The following is a 21,151-nucleotide window of genomic DNA, read 5'->3' as shown; positions in this document are numbered from 1 at the left end:
GCTGAGGCCTGAAGCTGAAGTGCTGCCTTTTGATCCAGGGCCATTAATGGCTGCTAGATACTGGCTCCAAATACCCCAAAAAAAACCTGAACTCTCACAATACAAAGTCTTTTTCTTTTCCCGCAAGAAATGATGGCCCCAATATCTGATCAAATTGAGTTTTGTCTGTGCCTTACATCACACAAAGCCATGATGGTTGTAGCTAGCTTGTTTTACCCAAACACCACCCAGGCTCCTCTATCTGTCAAACTTGGATTTCCGGACTGATTTCTTATCTGATAGCACGTAGAATTACCGCACATTAATTACTGACACATCGTCACGAAAATCGACCACAGTAAATAATAATCACCACAGAGTCTCTACTTATCTGCTGCGAGTTAAACGTAGGCGTGCATCTTCTAGGGGACCAACATTGCTTCCTTCCTGACAAATCATTTCTCCCCCAATATTCTGAAGAGCATGCAAGTATGCAAAGCATTGCTTGCCTGCTCTGCATCAGAAAAGTCAAACCTAAAGCAGGATAATGAGGGCAAAGCTTTGTCCTGAAGGAGACAGAGAACACTAATGGGAAAACCTCACAGATAAGAAAAAGGGAAGGCTCAGTGTCTTTTAACTAAAGTTGACAGGCACACATTTATCTGGAGGGCACTTCACCTGCAGTGTTTGTGATTACTACTTGTCCTCTTTCTCTGGTGATTGCGTTTCGTTTTTTGCAAAGAGACAAAACAAGGACTAATATAAGTAAAGGTCAGCTAACTCCTGGGCCGAGGAGGGGATAGGAGAAGCCCGGGTTTCATTCAATGTGGTCAACAGGTATTATTATTTTGATTGTAATTGCATATTCACACTGCAAACGGCCTAATGTGAACAGTAAGTAGTAGGTTCCTCCAAAAAAGTGTGTTGCAGCTGAACTTTGGGGCCCTTTTAGTTGTGCTGAGGGTTAAGTGCATTTATTTGAAACTGCATTTTGTAATTAAGTATCATAAATCAGTTTTTTTGTGTGATCAGACACAACTTTTTGTTGTAATGGCACTCTTGACTCTGGATTAGAGTCCTTTAAGGGAGATCCAGGGCTCTAACAACAACAACAACTACTGTTTCTGACGTCACAGCTACTTTCTAGTGCACTTTACAGCGCATTACTTACTCAAGTTATCCTCATCATCGCTAGATGAGGAGTCCCCATAAAGGTACTGAGACTTAGATTTGGTGAGGATGGGGGAAAGGCTGAAAGAGAAGGAAATTCGCCTCTTACGTCTTAGGTGTCCCACTGCTGGGGGGGAGGGCAGGAAGGAAAGAACCACAGCAGGAACTTATTAACATTTTATGAATTAGAACTCCATAATAACAGAGAGGATGGGGGATAGGAATGTCAAGATAAAGATAAACTGCAGGAATGAGTCAGCATCTTTGCACATCATGTTCCCTCGTCTTTAAGTCAATGGGGGTTTTGAATGGGTTTTTGGTTAGCTGCCAGAAATAAGGTCTGTGGTTAACACAGAAAAATAGATTTTAACGTTATATTCTATGACATAAAATACGCTTTTAGAATTTTGAAGCTCTTACGTGTCTTAAAAAAAAGGATCGCTAACAAGTGGCTAAATGAGACTACAAAACGTCATCACGTCAACAGTTAGCTTAGCGGTGGTGACGAGAAGTTATGCGACAGTGGTGTGGTTTGTTTATAGCTTATTGTTAGCTTTCTACTGCTGGTGACTGCATTTGCGCTTCAAATATCATAAAAGTGCTGTTCATTCGTGGAGATTATCTTGCTGATACTATTGTTAGAATCATAATCTCTGTTGCAGAGTTTATCTTCTCTAATAATCCAAAATCCAATGCAAAAATGTCAAGGGAACCAGTGCGATGCTAACTTGAGTTGAACAACAAAAATACGTCATCCCTGCAGCGCCCACAGAGGTGCTTCCACTTAGTCTGACTAATTAGACCTTGGCTCAGTTTGAAGGTGGGAAGAGCTGTGCTACAGCTGCATCACCAATGATAAAGGTGCAACCTCTCCCACCCTAACAGGTGCAACAAAAGCTGCATAGGTTTTAATAATTGAGACAATGGCTCTGTTTTTAACTATCCAGCAAACTCCTGAACTTCCTCTCCTCGCCTACCTTGATGATTTCCATCTACACATCTAGCTTTTTCTCCGTCATTGACTCAAGAATGAAAACATGATGAAATCTACATTTTGTGTTATTTTTCATTACATTTCTCAGTACACCATAAAAAAAAGCTGTGCTCCTTCTGCACGCTGGGCCTTCTGCACTTAGAAATACAAGCATATGGGGTTCACTTTGAAATCCAGACTCTTAGATATTCACCACTTTATTGACTCATTTAGCATTCCCACTTTTAATATATCATGAGTTAATGCAGTATAATGGAAAGGGGATTTCTTGATGAAGAGGTCGAAGTACTGGCCGTTATCTGGATCTGTAATCGTGATGTGATCGCTGAGGGTAAAAGACAGATAAGCAGCCTCACGACTTGTCACTCACCATCAATGTCTCTCTGGCTGATGGCGAGCATGGATACGGACTTGGTGAGGGGCAGGGTCATGGGAGGACAGCTGTTTCGCAGAGGCCGATACCGCCTTGATTTCTGGGGCGAGAGACACAAGCTTGAGTGAAACACAGTGCATGACGATGTAAAAGAGAAATAATAATAATAAAGGACACTAAACCAGGCAGAGATAACGTGGAACAAAACATTACCAGTCACTGAACTGGAAACAGGAAGGATAAGCTAAAAGGGGGAACTACACAAATGGTTTGCAAAGTTGTGTTCACAATTTGTTTTAAATTCAGCAATGAGAGCGAGGAGACGGCCCCTGAGGAAAGCAATGTTCATTAATTCTTGCTAATCCCCAAACTGCCAAAGTTTCCCAGACTGTTTATTTGCAAGCTTTCTGCAAATCCATTTTTCCTCTCATGTGTCTCAGGCTGAGGATGTTTTTTTGATGATCCCTTTGGGGCCGACTGTGTGACAGTATGAAGATATGACATCTAAAGGACAAATGTGATGAAGTGTGTGTGTGTGTGTGTGTGTGTGTGTGTGTGTGTGTGTGTGTGTGTGTGTGTGTGTGTGTGTGTGTTAGCTGACCAGGTCATGCAGTCTGCCATGCTGCCCCAGCTCCTCCCGCTCCTCTGTCAGAGACACCAGGGAGCCCCTGTCATCGCTGTAATGCCGGGGCATCCTTGAAGGCTCCAGGATTCGGGGCCCCTGAGCGGTGGGGCTCCTCAGCTCTTCCTGGGCTCCGCTGAGCCCCTCCAGGCTGTAGCTGTATGGACAAAAGAGAAAGCAGAGGTGACCTCAGAGAAGGAGGGACGACTGTACCGTACACACGCACATTTCACTCGTCTCGCTTTTCTGGTTACGCTCAGCTACTGCCGCAACAAACACACACGGACGTGCACACACGCACCGCCTGTTGACAGACACACGCGGAGCCGGTCCTGCACAGTGTTTAGCCCGCTGAGTTATCACCGGGCTCCGGAGAAGATTTACAGCCGAAGCGGCGGGAAAATGTCTCCCGACATCGGCGTCGACATAGAGAGCTCTGCAGCTGGGATTTACAAACCCAATTACATCGATCTACGAGTGGAAATAAGAGGCCTTGAAAAGAATCCAATACAATGATTATGGAGAGGAAAACTACAGCTACATTTCAGGTTGAGCTATATGCGACTGTACGCGGCTCTATCTGCTTCAGGACTGACTCTGTGATGGTTAAGGCTCCAGCGGTAAATCTCTCTTATCTCTTGGGTCTGTGAGGCACTCCATTATCCAGCAAATCATCAGTCCAACACATTCAGACATCTCTAACCTAAACTGGACCAAAATAATCATGACTCGGTGATTATCGGTGATCAGCGTAGAGCGGCACTCACCTAATCTTCAGGGCTGTGAATGTAAATGACTATATTATACTACATATCCTGCCAGTATCATCACACACTAACCTACAGAGCCGCAAGGTCCTCGGTACTGGAACATGAATAACAGCAGCCGCTGTTGCAGCTCTCCGATGTAGGAAGCTACTGACTGGGCAGGGCATTTAAACACTCACAAAACCACATGCACACATGCCCACAAAAACGGCAAATGCAAATAGAGCAGCATGTAAACACACCCTATTCAAAGAAGGGCATGTGGGGTAAAAAATAAAATTTAAAAAAAGGTAACACACGCACACAAACACACTGTACCTGAGGGAACTAACTACTGCCACGCCGTGGCTGTGGGGGGCATCAGGAGGGCACCGGCTGAGGTGTGAGTGTGAGGTGGAGGGGTTAGTTAGGATAATCAAGAGGAGTGATGGGAAGCAAGTATGGCAGATACCGACGTGAACTACTGCTCCAAGTATGACTTCACATTGGCAAGTATAAACACTGTAAAAAAAGGGATCAAGTTCATTTCCCGTGGCAGTGTTGTGGTAACATCTTTAGCAGACAGGAAATAAACTTGAACCTAAGCCGTTTCCCAGAACTGCAATGCTGTCAGCTATTAACGCTACTGAAACCACTGCAGTGTCAGCCACTGCTTTCTCCGGTGTGGAAGATGTGGACCGACGGTTAAAGCAGTGGTCTCTGACCATAAGAGCCATGTCTAAATTACAGCCTTACAGATACAGAGGTGGCGCGCCGACATTATTGGCTATTATTAACTAATCAAAGATATAGCTGTATCTGCATATATACAAGACGATACAGAATGTTTTAGGCCATTTCGAAACCGTCTCTCCACCACAGAGCACTGACAATAATATTACAGGAATGACGTAATGGCCTTAATGTCCATCTACTGCTCTACTCCCTCCCATTGGCTCATTATACAACCACTGGCATAAATTACAGTGAAAACATCAATGTCGTTTATACAATAATACTCATACTGGTCTCGAACTTCTCCAGGACTTTACTGAAGTCATGCCGGAAACTCCTGAAACCTATTGAGCTTTTTTTCCTCCCCATCATTATTCAAGAGCGATGTCTTTCAATTTGAGAGCATTTCAATTTGTATCATTTCATTGGTCGAAACTTCCCCCCGGCATTCTATTGGTTGTGGAATCGTGACGGGGGTTATAGCACGAATAATCCATGCGCAGAGGAGAAATCTAAGTGCAGACGTTTCAGGAGCAGTGCGAGAACAGGGTTTTGAGGGGAAGCATTACATAATCTGAAGGTGAAATCAATGAGTCATGCTCTCAAATTGAAGGACCACCCTCCTGAATATAGACAGGAAGGAAAAAAAAAAGCTCCACAGAAACATGAAAGTCACATGTAGTTTAGGTCCCATCCCAACGGTCTGCATTACACTTGTGGCCGCTATCATCAACCCTAACTGAAGAGGATGAGGGTTTGTCTACACTCAGGAACTTCTCAATCCCTCACCAGTACAGTCCTCTGAGCCTCCAGACCTAAACTCCCCTCTTTCTGTGTAGCTGCGTGTTACTACCACTGCAATACAAAACACCGGTCAGTCTCAACCTCCTATTTGCTACAGCATTTCTTTCTCATTCCAACGAGTGAAAAGAGCACAACATTTTTAAGCTCAGTTGCCTGCGGCGATGGAGCACAATGCAGCAGTAGTTCAGCCAGCATTCATAAAAAAAAAATGGGGGCGATCCTCCATAAATTAGTCAATGCGTGTCACCTAGAAACAAGTCAATCTTAAAATCACATGAGCTGATGAATGGGATTTATTAGTACCTTCTCCTGTGAAAGGTCGGCTTCCTCTCACCAGGGCTACGGACGGAGCTGGAGGTGATGGATGAGAAAGAGAGACGGGGGGGGGGGGTGCATGATGGGTGAGATGGCGGGATGGCAGGTCAAAAAGAACATAATGAATGGATGAATGAACTACTTGCTGATGGAACCATCATCTTTTTAGTAGGTTGGATATCTATGGGCGCTAGCGTGTGTGTATAAAGGTCTGAGGCAAAGGCCGCCGTGTTGGAGGAGTGATGTCAATGGCATTTCTTCAGAATAAATGACCTTAAAGGAATACTAATAATATCTGTCTGTGAAATATGACCAGGAGAGGGTTAGCTTAGCTTAGCACAAAAACTGGAAACACAAAGGGGAAACAGCGAGCCTGGCTCTGTCCTTAAGCCACAAAAATCGACCCACCAGCACATCTAAAGGTCGCTCATAAAAAGAAATAAAGAAAAAGTTTAAAACTGACACATAGCTGTTTTACGGGGGGGTTTATGTGCCAAATTATTCCTTGGCCGGGAGCAAGCGGCCAAGAAACATAACCCCATTAAAAACCCCAGTAAAAAAACACAAAAATAAAAGAATTGTCATTTTTACACTTTTTGTACAAGTTCACGAGAAACAACAAGGTATAACATATTTTCCAGTGAGCTTTTGAGGTGCTAGTAGGTCGATTTCTTTTTATCTTTACATACCCCAGATAGCTGTTTCCCTGTGCTTCCACTCTTAATGCTAACGTAAGCTGTTAGCTGTTGCTTGATATTTATCATCAGCAAGTATTTCCAAAATGTCAAACTATTCCTTTATAATGTGACTAAAAGAGTAGAAGTGGGAAAATCAAGCAGGAAGTGGTTCTAACATGTGTTACTTTAACTAATTGCTGAGTTGTTGCAGTGTTTTTTCTCTCACTTAGACAAGATATTTTTAGAGTCACAGAAATGTCAGTACAGACCGTGTGCTTAACGCAGCATGCACGTTTAGCCGCAGTGAGAGCCTTTCTCTAGCAGTTAACATGCTTCTCATGTGCTCCAGGTACCCCGTGGTTATCTATAAAGGGCACCTGCGGTCTAAAAAAATATGGTTCTTTCTGTCATTAGTTACACCATAAAGAAAGAATACAGAACGCTTGGTGGTAGCGGCTGCTTGTGCCCAGCCTGGGTATTATAAAAATAGCAACTGATAAAATTCTAAAGCAGTTTTCACTCCAACATTGCAGCACAGGCCTTTTAAAGCCTGGTGACTACTCTGTCTGTAGACAGCCCATGACAGGCTGCCGCTCTAGCACCGAAGACAGAAAGGTCCCGATGTTAATGATTTCTCAATAAGTGTTCTTCGAGTGTGAAGTCGTATGTGTCAAGGGTTTACGTCTGTGCATGTTGCTGCGAGTGTGTGTGTCTCTGAGTCTTTGTGTGTATGCATCTTGCGTGCGTACAACACCAGACAAATGGCAACACAGCTGCTCGCAGCAGGAGGAGGAAACACTCAACATGGCACAGAGGGAGTGACACCGACCAGCTCTAATGACACTGACATGTGCACACATCAGGTCTACTGACATCTACTGGTTAACACCAGGCTAACACCGGCAGACCGTGTTCGAGGTCAAGGGAGTAACATTCCTGTCTCTCCATCAGTTCAACTCCAGTTGAAGAATCAAATATAATCAGACCCGCTTTCCCCATCTCACCTTCTCTGGTTCATGTCTGCGTCTCCTCCGTTGTTCTTTCCGGGACCCCAGCTGTGGCGGCGAAGGGGCGACAGGGAGCGGATGCTGTTCCGGAGGATACTGGAGCGCCGCGGCACCTCCGTCACTCTGTCTTTGGCTTCTTCTTCAGCTTCCCCAGCTCCTCCAAGACCACCACCACCACTGTCTAGTCCTGCAGCGATCGGAGCCCCCGCCTCCTCTGGGCTCCAGCTGCATTCCAGGCCCTGGCTGCCCTCGGGACTGGAGCTGGACGGGCCAACGCTGGCGGCGTCGTCTGTGGAGGAACAGGAGACGGAGACCTCGCTGGCGCTGTCTCCTCCTGTCACTGGTTCATCGTTCTGCAGGCATTCAAGAAATATCAATATACATATTATTATCATTGAAAAGCTTAATTGCCCAGCATCATGTGCTCATGGGGAACTGCCAAAGTAAAAGAAGCCACAGGAATTAATTCATCAAATTAAAAAATGAGCGAACTAAATGAAATGTTGATTGATTTATTATTTCAGGAAGCGGACGCGTGTAAAAGTAGCTGCTTTCACTTCACTTCCACATTTAAGAGCACTACGATCGGCAGCGCTCAGAGCCACACAGGAAGTGGAACCCTTAACCCTGAGACACAGGGACTTAACTTTTTTTTGTCATCTAGCTACAGTAACTGGGGAACAAAATAAAAGACATGAGCTGATTTCACTATTTTACCAGCCGCATAGATGAAGAACATAATGTGGACAGAACCAAACAGAATAGAATGCTTTATAATGGCATGCATAGAACAGAAAATAGTAGAGCAGAACAGAACAAACAAGACAGAATGAAATGGGATGGAATGCACATAACTGACTAGAATAGAACACAATAGAAGTGAAAAGAATAGAATAGAAAATAATTTAAAAGAAATAGGATAGAATGAAACAGAACAGAAAGGGATGAAATATAACAAAATAGAATGCAGTTGAACAGAACAGAATAAAACAGATCTGAACAGAATGGAATAGAGTAGAATAGAACAGAATACAATAGAACAGAACTGAATCAAATATAGCAGAATAGAACAGAGTGGAACAGAATAGAGCAGCATAAAATACGGTAGGATAGAACAGAACAGATGTCCTTCAAATTATTGCAATTAGCTAGCAGATCACTTTGTATATTTATCAGCATTTCTTCACTGAAGCATGTGATACACTGAGAACATGCTAGAGAGCTAATTACTCCACAGGAATAGAGTGTAATGAGGACCAAATGGCAAAGCTTAGAGATAATGAGCCAGAGCCACTTTATAGCAACACTGACATTAAAACAAACACCAATAAATGACGGCAACCTTGTGAAAACATACCTTCCACAGGGAGAATAAATATATAAATATATATATTTACTTATTTATTTTTCTTCTTAGGTAAGACAATTAACGATGTGACTGTAATATAAGCCATAAAAAAATGGCGTGAAAACAAATGGTATACTCTTATAACTCTTCAGCCTGAGTCTGATGGGAAAGAGCTCCTGCGTGAAAAAACACACACACACACACACACACACACAGACACACACACACACACACACACACACACACACACACACACACACACACACACACACACAGGTATGGGATGGTTCATTTAAGAGCTAATTTGTAGGTGTGAGCTTTAACTGGGCCTATTGTGCTGCCAGCTGCAGCGAGCGAGCCGAGCATAGAGCCCCTTCTGTTGGAGAGCTGGGAATGAAAGATCTGCTTCATGCTGGGGACACGACTTCCTGTGGGAGCGAGAGTGTGTGTGTGACTGTGTGTACATTCAGGGGCATGTGACTGCAGCGTATATTTGTGAGTCACAGGACTCACAGCTCTAGAGTTTAAAAAAAAAAGATTCAGCTGGGTTTTAAACTTTATTTCATGTTTTAGGCTCGTAGATGATGCTCGTATCCTTACAGTTAGTGAACATGGAAAAGATACGCTGTCTTGCTCAAGGGCACGTGACGGTTGCTCAGCTGACGTGTTACCGGGATCGATAGAGATCCTTAGGGTTATGAAACAGGCATTGTGTCTTGCAAAAGTAAGAGAATTTCCCTTCAGAGTGCAGAGAGGACATTAATCCTCTCTCACTGAAGCTGGGTTAAGCTGCTGAGGTCCTAACCCTCAGCATCAAACTACCAGGCAGCCGATGTTCTCTGAGCTGATTCTCCCCCCCCCCCCCCCCCATTGTTGTCTACAACAAAAGGGACATTCAGAATAACTGAGAGACACAAGTATTTCAACGTGAACCAAAAGGCCGCCTGGCTTCAAACAGACCGAGTGACAGCAGGGACCACGGCTTGCACTTCCCCAGCAGCGGTGTAGAGCTGCCGGCTTATGAAAAAAAGATGCGGAGTAGATGTTTGGCATCTCAGCCTCGGGGCGCTGATGGATGAAAAGCCAAGCGCAGACGGACAAAATAACTACATATAATCCCCATAGAGCAAAAAAACAAACTACGTGCTTGCTGTTCAGTGTGGGCGAACTCGAGGATTTGATAAAAGTTATTGAACCCTGTATTCACGGGCCGGCTAAATCTAAGTTCATCGACTCTTATTTTAACATGTATTTATTGATTGTTTTGCGGGGTTGGTTTTGTGACTAGCCGGTTAACACTCATACAGAAACACAAATAAGAGTGGTGTTTAAAAAAAAAAAAAAAAAGTATATTTATTTGATGTTTTTTGTCGATTTCTTTTGTTCTAGCTCATTTATGCAACCCAAAAATTTGCACCTGAAACAGGGATTTGAACAACCACTCAACAAACATTGTTATAACTTCATTGCATTGTGGATTAAGGGATTTTCGCCGCTGATATACGCGATAGAACCAGCAAACCTCCAGTAGTGGGTCCAGTTTGTCCGTCCTGGAGGTGAAGCTTTCCTACCATACCCCCCCAGATACAAAAAGAAAAACGGCGAGTCTGACCTTTCTGAAGATGCTGTCATATCCTGGCTCTGCGTTCAGGAGGCTGTCTATGTCGCTGCCAGAGTCTCTGTTAGCTGTGGAGGGACAGCTGGTGGCACTGCTGGTTCTGCTGGGCAAACTGGGGAACGCTGGAGGCCGTGAGGATCCTGGAAGACACAACAACGGTGCGTGAACACTGAAATACAGCAAACAGTAATTTTAAAACAGTTTAACTGATGGACACATGAAGGTACCAGGAGAAATCTTGACGTTTTAAAATCTGGAAATTCTCTCAACGAGAGCGTTTCAGCTGTGAAATAATGTGTTTTCATTCCCTCCTCTGAGACATAAGCAGGTCTGTTAGACATCAGTGAAAAGACTTCTGGGAATCTGAGAAGGTGTGAAAAGGCCTGGCGGATCAATGGCCGACTGTCCCGACTACAGCCGCTGTTTGTGCGTTTAAAAAGGTCTGGGAGCAGAGCTGAAGTCAAAATCTCATTCAAGAGAAAATGACAACTGGAAAATGCTATTGATGCGCCGCAAAAAAAAAACAGCTTTCATGGCAGAGCATTAGTCCCCCGGGGCCCAACTGGACACTGATATTTACAAAGACCTTCTGCAGCATTCTGCATAAGCCTTAAAGTTAGAAGTCACTTCAGGTACCAGGTGTTTGTTCAGAGATCAGCACGCAGACAGATTCAAGCCCAGTGTGTGCAAACTGATGTGTGTGTGCTCGAGTAAGTCCCCACTCCCCCACCTGAATCAAACACATTCAATATCTTCCACAAAAAACAACCATTGCACTCACTGTAAACCCATGGCCTAAGATCCCAGTGCTTCTCTGAAAGTCCCAGTGCTCCTTAACCATAAATTGCAACCCACCACGAGCCATTTTGGGGTTTGAACACACTATTAAAACACACATATGTCTTCTTTTTTTTTCAAGCCCCCTCTTTGAATAACAAGCAATCCACCCAGAAGTCTGCACACCGTACCACGTTCATACGCAGCGGCACTGGTCTTTTTGTGCATGTAAGGACATGTACTGATAATGTCCCAGGCCAAGCTAAAAGAGGAAGATCGCACACAGCTACAGATGTAGCTTATTTTAGCCAGATGCCAAGAACAACTGGATGAAATCATTGGCCGAGTTTGTTATTTTGGCGTCATTCCTGATGTCTATTTTCTGCAAGAGAAAAGCGGAAGTTATTCTTTGTCCCTCAGGAACATTTTTGCTCGTATGAGAGCAAATGAGTATATGAGAAAGAGGAAGTTCCCAGTGTGAGTTGCAGAATAAAGGTCTGCACCAACGGCTGCAGCAGGCAGTATAGGAATCCCGAGGCCGAGCACTCGGCTGCTCGGAGGACGGTGTCGTCGGGGGGTCGGGAGATGGGACGAAGGATCGCGCTGGGAGTGGCCCTTCATTTTAGCAAGAATCTGTTCCACTGCAATAACAAACAAGCGACTGGGGGCACAGCCACAGCCTGCTGACCACAAAAGACATACAAACGTAGGTGGGCCGATCCAGCCGGGTCCTCCTAATATGAGGCCTACTCACTGAATCAAGGACCGCTGAGCCCTAAGAGTCAGGAAGGATCGAGGTAATCAGGATCTCAGTATCGGCCACTACGGGAGCACGGCACTCACACTAAAGTTACACAAAAACACACGATAACATTATTTCAATCAGCAGCTCTCAAGTCTCTGTGAGTTCTGTCAATTTCCACACATTTGCTCAGATGTTGAGCATTTGATTTCACTCATTAGCACACTCTTAACCTGGGAGGATGAACTAATCAGCAATCATTTGATTAAAAATGAAAATATGCTTTTTTTTTTTCAAAGTGTTTCACAGATCCTAGAACTGGCGTTATAAAATATCAATCGTTTTTAATTACGGGGCTTGAAAGAGCTGCGGAACTGACTATTATTCATGTCTGAATCTGAATGTCTGAATCAGAGGCGTCAGCGGTTTAGAGCTTATTCAGGGAATTAATGTCTGTTAATGTTTGCATCAGACGCTGTCGGGCTCTTTGAGTTCAGCGGCAGAGGGAGCTGGCACGGGGTTATACCTGTTTTCCTCTTTATTTCTGTGGAATAACGACAGTCGCACCCGTCAAAAATCCCAGAGCAAATCCCTGAACAGCAGCTGCGCACGGGGCCTGGTACAGGGCGATGTCGTACGTACGGCCGCTTCATGACCTCATCAAAAGCGTGTGTCCGCTAGAACAAAGTGGACATGACAACAATCCAAACGTAAAAACTACACTGACCTTCGACCCTGTGCTGCGGCAGAGCTCAGCCTTGACAGAGGCGGTTTCGGGAGTTGATGCAAAGCATTTTACCCTTTGTTCTTCATATTTTCTAACGCCACAAGCCCACCATGAACCGGAGAATTCCAAGATGTAATGCGAAATGGTAAGTGGCAGCGACAGAAGTGGATGATGGGAGTTTTTTCTCGGACTCCACCCCCTCGCACCTGTTCACAAGAACTAGCAGGGGACTGTGAGCTTTGACAGCTGTCTTCCTCCCACTGTTTCGAACAGACACACACACACGGAAGAGAGGCCCAGAGAACAGGTGTAAGGCCCTCTGATGAGTCAGTGGGTGGTTGAGGTTGTTGGTTGAATGCGAATCAGATCAGCCTGTGGATTACTCTATGCAACATATCTAATATATGAAACATATTTTCTTCAAATCAAGAAATCAAATATTGCTCACAATCCAAACAGCTGCTTTTGTTGGGGTTTTCAATGCAGTAAAAAAAAAAAAGACAACAAAAAGAAAGCCAGGCTGAAAAATGTGTGTTGTTAGATAGATGCGGTAGAAGAAAAAAAAACGCAGAGGGAGATATGATCCAAACAAATCATCCAGTCTGGAAGTAATGAATGCGGTAAGAAAAAAACCGACAAGATAAAATATCCATCAGGCCTCCCTGCCTCAAAAACACTCTTCTCCGCACATTTCTGTACTATTAGTGGAGATAAGTCGCCACTGAGGCTACCTTAAGTGTTTCCCAAAGTGCAAAAGATTTTATCAGGACCTTATTTATTTTTTTCCTTATCCCCTTATACTTCCTAGTTCTGTATTTTCTAAGGACATGACTTGTTTAATGTGTGCAACTGGGAGGACTTTTTGCACATAGAGGGTGTTTTTCTTTATTCTCCAAAGCTGAGAAACGACTGGGGGGGCCGACCACACTGGACGCACTTTGACGTCTGAGCAGTGTTGGAGCCAGAAGTAGAAGTAGAGCAGCCTGATTGGTTATTTGTTGTAATTAGGTCAAAATCAATCCGCTCATAATCAGCCATCAACCATCTGCCATTCTGGTTTGAGCAACACACATTCACAGAATTGAACTATTCTATTACAACCAATAATATAGATTATTGTAGTGACTGATTCCTGTAACTAGCCACTCGGCTGGGTGCGGGAGAAGATCGTGTTCTCGTACTCGCTTCGACATAAAGATTCCAGGCTTTTCGTGTCTTTGGGTGAGGTTCCCATTTAATTAGAGTAAACAATTGACATTACAACTTGATATCACTTAGCTTCCTGGTCTCCCTCTGGTGTGTCTGGTTTTGCGGTAAAAACCGTGCGATCTCCCCGTCACCCATTCCTCATTACCTGTCAGTTGCACCTGTGCCCCATATATTAATTACCTGCCGCAATACTCCACACTGCCACCCGTGGTCAACCTGAGATAGGCTCCTGATTCAAAGATATAATACACAGACATAACTAATGGCTCCTACAATTATTCTATACTATTCTTAAAAAAAAACTTTTTTTCATTGAATCCGTCCTCTGCTACCTTCCTTGCACACGTTTTACTGAGAACACTACTAAACCAAACTGTAATTAAAGCCTTCACTGTGATTCACTCAAACCTACCATTTGCTCCCATACCTTTGTTGTCTCTTTTCAATGTATTATTTCTGCCTTGAATCAGAAGGCACACCCAGCACGTCTCCTCTTATATAAATGAGGGTTACCGAGTCGAGCTAAACAGGACACGGCTTCGCCCATGATAAGTGTAATATCACGCAGCATTACAAACAACACTTTAAAGCAGCAGCAACAGAGGCCAGCGAACCACAGGCGGCAGGGCGCACTGCCAAACTGTTAACCATCGGCCTTCCAAAAACACATTAACCAGCTATATTATGGGATGCAGATCCAGCTCCATCACACACCACAGACAGTACCCAGCATGCTCTGAGGCCGAGACTTTGCATAAGCTTGTAAATGAAGTGCTCCCGGGTCCCCTCTATGCTGCCTCTGCTGCTGTGTCAAAGCTTTGTAAAGGCAAAACTTTGTACAATATATCACTTAATATTCTATGCAGACGATTACACATTTTATATTAACATCAAGAGAAAACATGCAAGAAGGAATTGACCACCCAATATGGTTAAACACTCTGAAGCAGAGCAGAATGTCACCGAGGTCTCAACCCTGACAGTACAATATACTACTCCTGACCTTGACCTGGAGTCTACAGCCATGCTAGCAGCTCTGCGAGGCTGTCCTTAGACACCGCAGTGTTTGAGCTAAATGCTAATGGCAGCAGATCTGGAGATCATGAATATCTTTCCAAAATTTCAAAGGGAAACCATCCAACAGTCGTTGAGATATTTCCGTCTGGATGAAAGTGGTCGACTGATAGACTGCCTGGTCGACCGCCACTGCCAATCCTAGAGGCTAAAAACCTAACAGGGTACTCAAATGTGACAATGTGACCACAATTTTCTCTCTGTTGTGGGCATTATCTATTGTATTTTATACATGCTGATATGAGTGAATGGCGGATTAGACATTTAACAGCCAGTCAATCAGTTTCAGACCTGGTGTTGCTTACCTGACTAAATATAGCAAAGAGAGAGACGGAGGCTGAAGGAGTTGGATCACTTTAGAGATTTTTCCACCCAAAGGGAAGTGATGTCAACTTCTCCCAGCTGCTGCAGAGGAAATCCCACCCTCACCCACCCTTCTATTTTATTTCCGTTTGACACTCCTGTTTTGTTTCTTTCTTTGTCATTCTCTTTCCATCTTTGTGTTTCCTGTCTTTTCCTCTAGATCTCTTCCCGTCATCCATTTTTCTCTCTCTTCCTCCATCTGCCTTTTATCTGCTTTCCACCACAGATAAAAGGCAGTTTGTTGCCATCGATCTGTTGGTCGTGTTTTATTGAGACTGGTCTCACCGCAGACAGACTCATTCAACAGCGCTCACGGGATCCTGTGTTCCTATCTTTCTGCGGCTGTTGCCCATACATATGTAAATGTCAACCTCTTATTTACTCACATTTCTTTCGGTCATTCCCCATATACTGACTGAAAAATATTCACAGCTGCAACAATCATCCATTTGCTGCAGTGACGAGCGAGCTAATGCTGTTTTTAGCCACACTAGCAGCGTGGCTCTAGGGATGGCACAGAGGGTTGATGTCATTTATTAATATTTAGGGATTTAAAAAAGGACAGCAGATGTATTTAAAAAAATAAACATCTGTGCAGGCTTAGTCAGACCTAGATGTTAGCACGTAAAGGCGTATACAATTTTAAATGTATATAAATATAACCTGCATGTTAACATTGTCATTGTAATCATGTTAGCATGCTAACATTAGCATTTAGCACCACTTTACAACCTTTTTTAAGGCCTTTACATGCCGGGTGCGTGACAAATAAACAACAAGAAAATGCAAAAATACTCACCTGCAAATATTTTGCATCAAAACTATTTATACCGGCAGAGATGCAAATTTGCGACAGTTGCAGCACTTTTCCAATAACAGGTAAGAACAGATTTGTGCAGGCAGAGGACCAACTACCAGCATCCTATTGACCCAGAGCAGCATCTGGTAGTCTGTCTGAGGTCAACTGTATTATAGCCTAAACTACGGTAAGCTGTTTTATTAAGTTTCCTTATAGTGAAATGCTCTGAGTGGAATTGTAGTTCCCTCTGGTAAACAATTAAGCAGCATATATGTCTAGGGCTTTTATTGTGAAAAGAAAGAAAGGACGGAGTGGATCTGGCATGTGCGGCCTAGGTCAGGGTTGAAAGGTAATCAATAAGTTTGCGTCTTGGATCAGACCAGGGAGTCCCCGTGTTGTTCTACACTATAGTGTACGTTTTGATATCAGCTTTATGCACAACATGAAAGTAGACGCCTGCAAATCTAGCTTGTTCTGTTCGGCCCGAAAGATTAAAAAAACGGTTAGAAAGCAATTCCATGAAAGCCCCTGGTGTGTAAAGGCCGTTAAAGAGCTGCTAGCTTGATTGAAGAGTCTTAGCCTTGTTAAACAGAAAAATACATTTCTAAAAAAAAAAAAAAGACAAAAACAAATCATAATGAAGTGAAACTTAAACTTAAACTGGGGAAGTGAAACTTAAACTTAAACTGGGATGAAGACAGATTGCTTGTAAGGCCTACATAAAAAGATAATGTCTCAACACGATGAACCACGATGAGTAACCTCCTGTTACTAACATCACATCTCTGACCACCAGGTTCCTGCAGTCCATCCTGCGGTTTCTCTGACACACCGCTGGCACTAACATTAATTAGCTCTGTCACAAGTGCTGGGTCACTTCCAAAGACGCTATGAGGTCAACTGGAATACAATACGGGTCAACAGGAGTAACTGTTACCACCCTGCGGAGTTGGCAGAGACACGTAACACATCATCTTGTGGCGTGCGTCCACGTCCTTGTGTACATGCTGTTTGAGTATGAGATACAAAACCTGGGTCTCGCTCATCAGAACCCTGCTCTACAGGTCCAGTAAAGGCCAAACAACCCCCACACAGAACCTTTTAGTCATTTACTCATACAGTTCCCTTGTCCTGTGGATGTTCTTTTTAAAGAGGAAGTACCTTTTATTTTTTTTTAAAGAGCCTCTCCAAGGTTTACGATCACAACACTCGGGCTGTCGAGTCATGTATTTATAATATCCACACAAAAAATCAGAGACTGTGAGGCTTCACAATAAAACCAGTATGCGGCTGCAAATCGCTCAAAGTCTTGACTTGCCGTTTCATACCAACTGAATTTCCTCTTTTGAATAGAACAAAAATGGCAGGACACAGCATCTTCCAGCTAAAACATAAAGACACAAATGACCCACTTCAACACATTTGTCACTGGTAAGAAAGCCAACCTTGCACTGTAACTTACAGCAATATGGAAAAAAAAATAAAGCACAGAAATATGCACAAAATGCAACCCTTTACCTGAGTGCTGAGTGTTGCAGGGCTGATGGAACGACGCCTCTCTGTCTCGGTGGATCTACAGAGAAACAGGAAGACACTGAATCAGCCTCAGCAACATGTGACCGTCACCCTTGCAAAGAAATAATGATGCAGACCAGCGTGGCGGTAAGGAAGTGTTGCTCGCCGAGCACAGGATGGGAGGCGACGATAAGACGCTCTTTAGAACAGCGGACTTCAGAGTATTCATCGGATTTTAGTAGCTGCGCCCGGAGGAACAGTTTTGGGGAAGATCTGAATCCGGTCTGTTTTCATGCCTACGGAGCTTACAGTTACACTGACAGTAACTTAAAACACACACACACACACACACACGCACCGCCTGTCAGAGATGTGCGGTTGTCTGTAAACACCCACCGCTGGGGATCTGCTTCCTCTGTGGTCTGAGTGTCTATACAACAGCTGTGTGTGTGTGTGTGTGTGTGTGTGTGTGTGGCAGCTCAGGATGTGAAGCTAACCGAGGCTCAGAGAAAGCTCGCTGTGTCTTAACGAACTCCGTCAACGACACGTAGATTAAGTTGACGAGCTTTGATTTCGAATGTGTGTGATAAGAGAGACATCCGCAGTCCGAGACAAGTCGCACAAGCAGAGGGAAGTCAAAGCAGATGCATGATCCATTAACAAGACGGATTTCCGAGACCTAAGCTCTTCAGCAGAGACCCTGAAAACATGTCACTTTTTAGGGGGGGGTCAAGTGATTTCTGAACTGAGCTGCCGCTACTGCAATGGAGTAGAGATGGTGCCTCATCAAAGATGTTTATGGCCTGTCGATGTCAATGGTTTGTTCCTTCCTTTCCTCCTACTGTAGCTTGTTTCCTCCCCTCCTTAATTCTTCCCATTTAACTCCCAACCCCAGTTAACCCAGGTTAAGCCTGGCTCAGATCAACAGGCTTTAGCATGGCCCTTTAAACTTGGCTGTGTAGGACTTGTACGAAGGAACCTCCAGACGCAGTGTAAACAGGCCACAATCTAAAGGCCACAATCTTCAATCTGAAAGAGGAGCAAAACAAAGATGCCGTTCCAACGTGACCCACTAAGTCACCTCTGGAGTTTCAGTTCCACCACCAGGCTGATGCTGGATGTTCTCCTTGCGGTCCCTGTACGGATCTTTTAGCTTTTACTGGATCGGTTAGAATGAAAAGTCTGACTAAGAAATGAATCCATGTTTAGCGTTTAGACTGGGAAGCAGCGAGCCTGGCTCTGTCCAAAGGTAGCATACTTATGAGCGCCTTTAATTGTTTTTTAAATGACAGATTATTACCTGTATGAGTTATATGAGGAGGTAGTAAGTTCCAAGCAGTAATTGCACGAAAAATAACTGTATGTTTGAGGACGTTCGTTCTTGGGGTTGGAGGTATCAAGTGACCTGAGCTAGCATTCCTTGTGTGATGGTTATGTCTGTGTTGTAACTGATTGAAGAAATATTCAGGAGACTGCTACAAATAAACAGAAAACTGGAGCACATACACTGCAGTCATTGAGGGAAATGGGGAACAGAGACAGAAACAGGGGGGGGGGGGGGGGCGGAGCTCAATTTCTAAACAACTAACCCTCAACTGTCCCAGAGCACACTATTGAGAAGCCTGCTGGGACCAACAGAAACACTGAGCTCTGTTGTCCAGGCCTGGGAGTGGCGAGTGTGTGTGTGTGTGTGTGTGTGTGTGTGTGTGTGTGTCTCAAAGTACCCACTGTGACCATTACGCTTTTGCATTCCAACAAACACAGTGACAGGCACTTCCATATCAACTGGCATTGTCTACATGCACCTCCATCAGCCAATAGTGGTGCTTGCATGGACACTTATTACAAACACTCAGACTACTTGTTTCAGTCGTCAAGTCTCACACGCACACGATGAAATCACACACACAGACAGATGCACGGACAAACAGCACACTTGGGCTGTTTCTTTTCTCACAGCTGTGTTCAAATATCAAACAGAGCCCGCTGAGAGAGAACAAACACACTGACGAGGAAAGATTAGCTGGTTACAGAGGGCGCCAGCACACACACACACACACACACACACACACACACACACACACACACACACACACACACACACACACACACACACACACACACACACACACACACACACACACACACACACACACACACACACACACACACACACACACACACACACACACACACACACACCGCTCAGATGTGAAGTGATTGCGACAAATTACAAAAGGCTACATGGCTTGACCTCACAGCAGAGCAGTGGCAGCAGAACTTCAAGTCAAAACAAAGGGTCCTGAATAAAAACAGAGATTAAAGCCAAAGTAAAGGAAACAGCAGCTTTAAGTGTTTTAATAGACTGTTTACGAACAGTGAGCCAGCAGAACTGCTTCAGTGTGCTTTGGCACTGATTATAGAAAGAACTGAACTCTGAGGCAACGATGGGATATGAAGTGGATGCTTCTCCGAGAGAGTGGACGTGCTCCTAATGCAAGCTACATATTTAATCGACATGTGTTTCCTTTATTTTGAAAGGGTGTTGCAGCTCATATTAGTTGGTAAAAAGGTCAGAATCTACTATGTTCTTGAAGGCAGCACTGTGGATGAGGACCTGGGGTTGGACATCAGTAGAGGTGAGGACGAAAGCGCGTTTTAGTCCAGTGCGAACCAAGAGGCCCAAGGTGACGGCGAGTCGGGCTAGTCAGCCATTTAACTAGTCAGCCAACCGCACATTCACCAAACAAGTGTTCCAGCCAGCTAGCAGGCCTGCAAACCAGGCAGGGTGAAGAACCGACCCCGGTCCGGAGTCTCGCATATTTGTAGCGTCGGGGGATTCGAAACTGAACCCAGTGAAAACACATCTGGTTTAAAAATATGAGGAAAAAAAAAAGGCGGACTGGTCTATGTATGCCGGGGCGGGCAGGACTTGGACCGCTGCCTTGTTTCTAAACAGGCAGGCGGCCAGAGAGGTTCCGCAGCACTGAAGGATGCCACGGCTGACTGAGTGACTGTTTCCAGCCCGCTTATGTACGCACAGTTTGATCCCCCGGGGACGGTCCGGCTCGGCAAGGCTCTTCTCTGTTGCACCTTGGGACTGCACGGAATTCAACTCAAACACTTAAAAGAGGAGAAAAGCAAAGCCACCACCTTCAGATAATAAACCCATCTGCTACACAGGATTTGCTTCGGGGGTTTTAAATGAATATTCTAAGACCAATTGAAATCCTATTGTCTAACCTCCCTTCATAGAGAGGTCAGAGGTCAGGGTCGGCTACAGGATAGTGCACAAGTGGAGCTGATGGGGACGGGGTTTTCAGCATGGTGGAGGACTTTTCAACACTCGATGATTTCCTTTGAAATCAACAGGAGAATAATCTTCACATAGTGGCTCACCAATAATACAAGCAAACGGGTCGGGAGCAACTATTCCTGCTCTCATGACATCATCTAGAATGCTAGAAATGTTGTATGTACCATGTTAGTTCGTATAAAGGCCTATTCACAGTTACTACAGCACCGATGATGTGTTTCTGTGACTCCGGGCCAGCAGA

At 44.4% G+C, this 21,151-nt stretch overlaps 1 protein-coding gene across 1 annotated transcript in view; it reads right to left on the bottom strand.

The window, feature by feature from the left end:
- akap13 (A-kinase anchoring protein 13) overlaps window positions 1–21,151 on the bottom strand; it is a 65,830-nt gene that overhangs the window by 27,915 nt on the left and 16,764 nt on the right. The window contains exons 7-12 of the mRNA XM_076077710.1: window positions 17,598–17,652; window positions 10,383–10,528; window positions 7,420–7,775; window positions 5,727–5,774; window positions 3,118–3,295; window positions 2,514–2,616 (exon numbers count right to left, since the gene is read on the bottom strand). Coding sequence (XP_075933825.1) covers window positions 2,514–2,616; window positions 3,118–3,295; window positions 5,727–5,774; window positions 7,420–7,775; window positions 10,383–10,528; window positions 17,598–17,652 — 886 coding nt within the window. The remainder of the gene's footprint in view (window positions 1–2,513; window positions 2,617–3,117; window positions 3,296–5,726; window positions 5,775–7,419; window positions 7,776–10,382; window positions 10,529–17,597; window positions 17,653–21,151) is intronic.

The sequence above is a fragment of the Anarhichas minor genome, unplaced genomic scaffold (assembly GCF_050575085.1).
Source record: "Anarhichas minor isolate MPS153535 unplaced genomic scaffold, ASM5057508v1 ptg000062l, whole genome shotgun sequence".
NCBI classification, from domain to species: Eukaryota; Metazoa; Chordata; class Actinopteri; order Perciformes; family Anarhichadidae; genus Anarhichas; species Anarhichas minor.
Note: the sequence above shows the minus strand (reverse complement) of the source record. Positions and strands in the feature narration are given on the sequence as shown.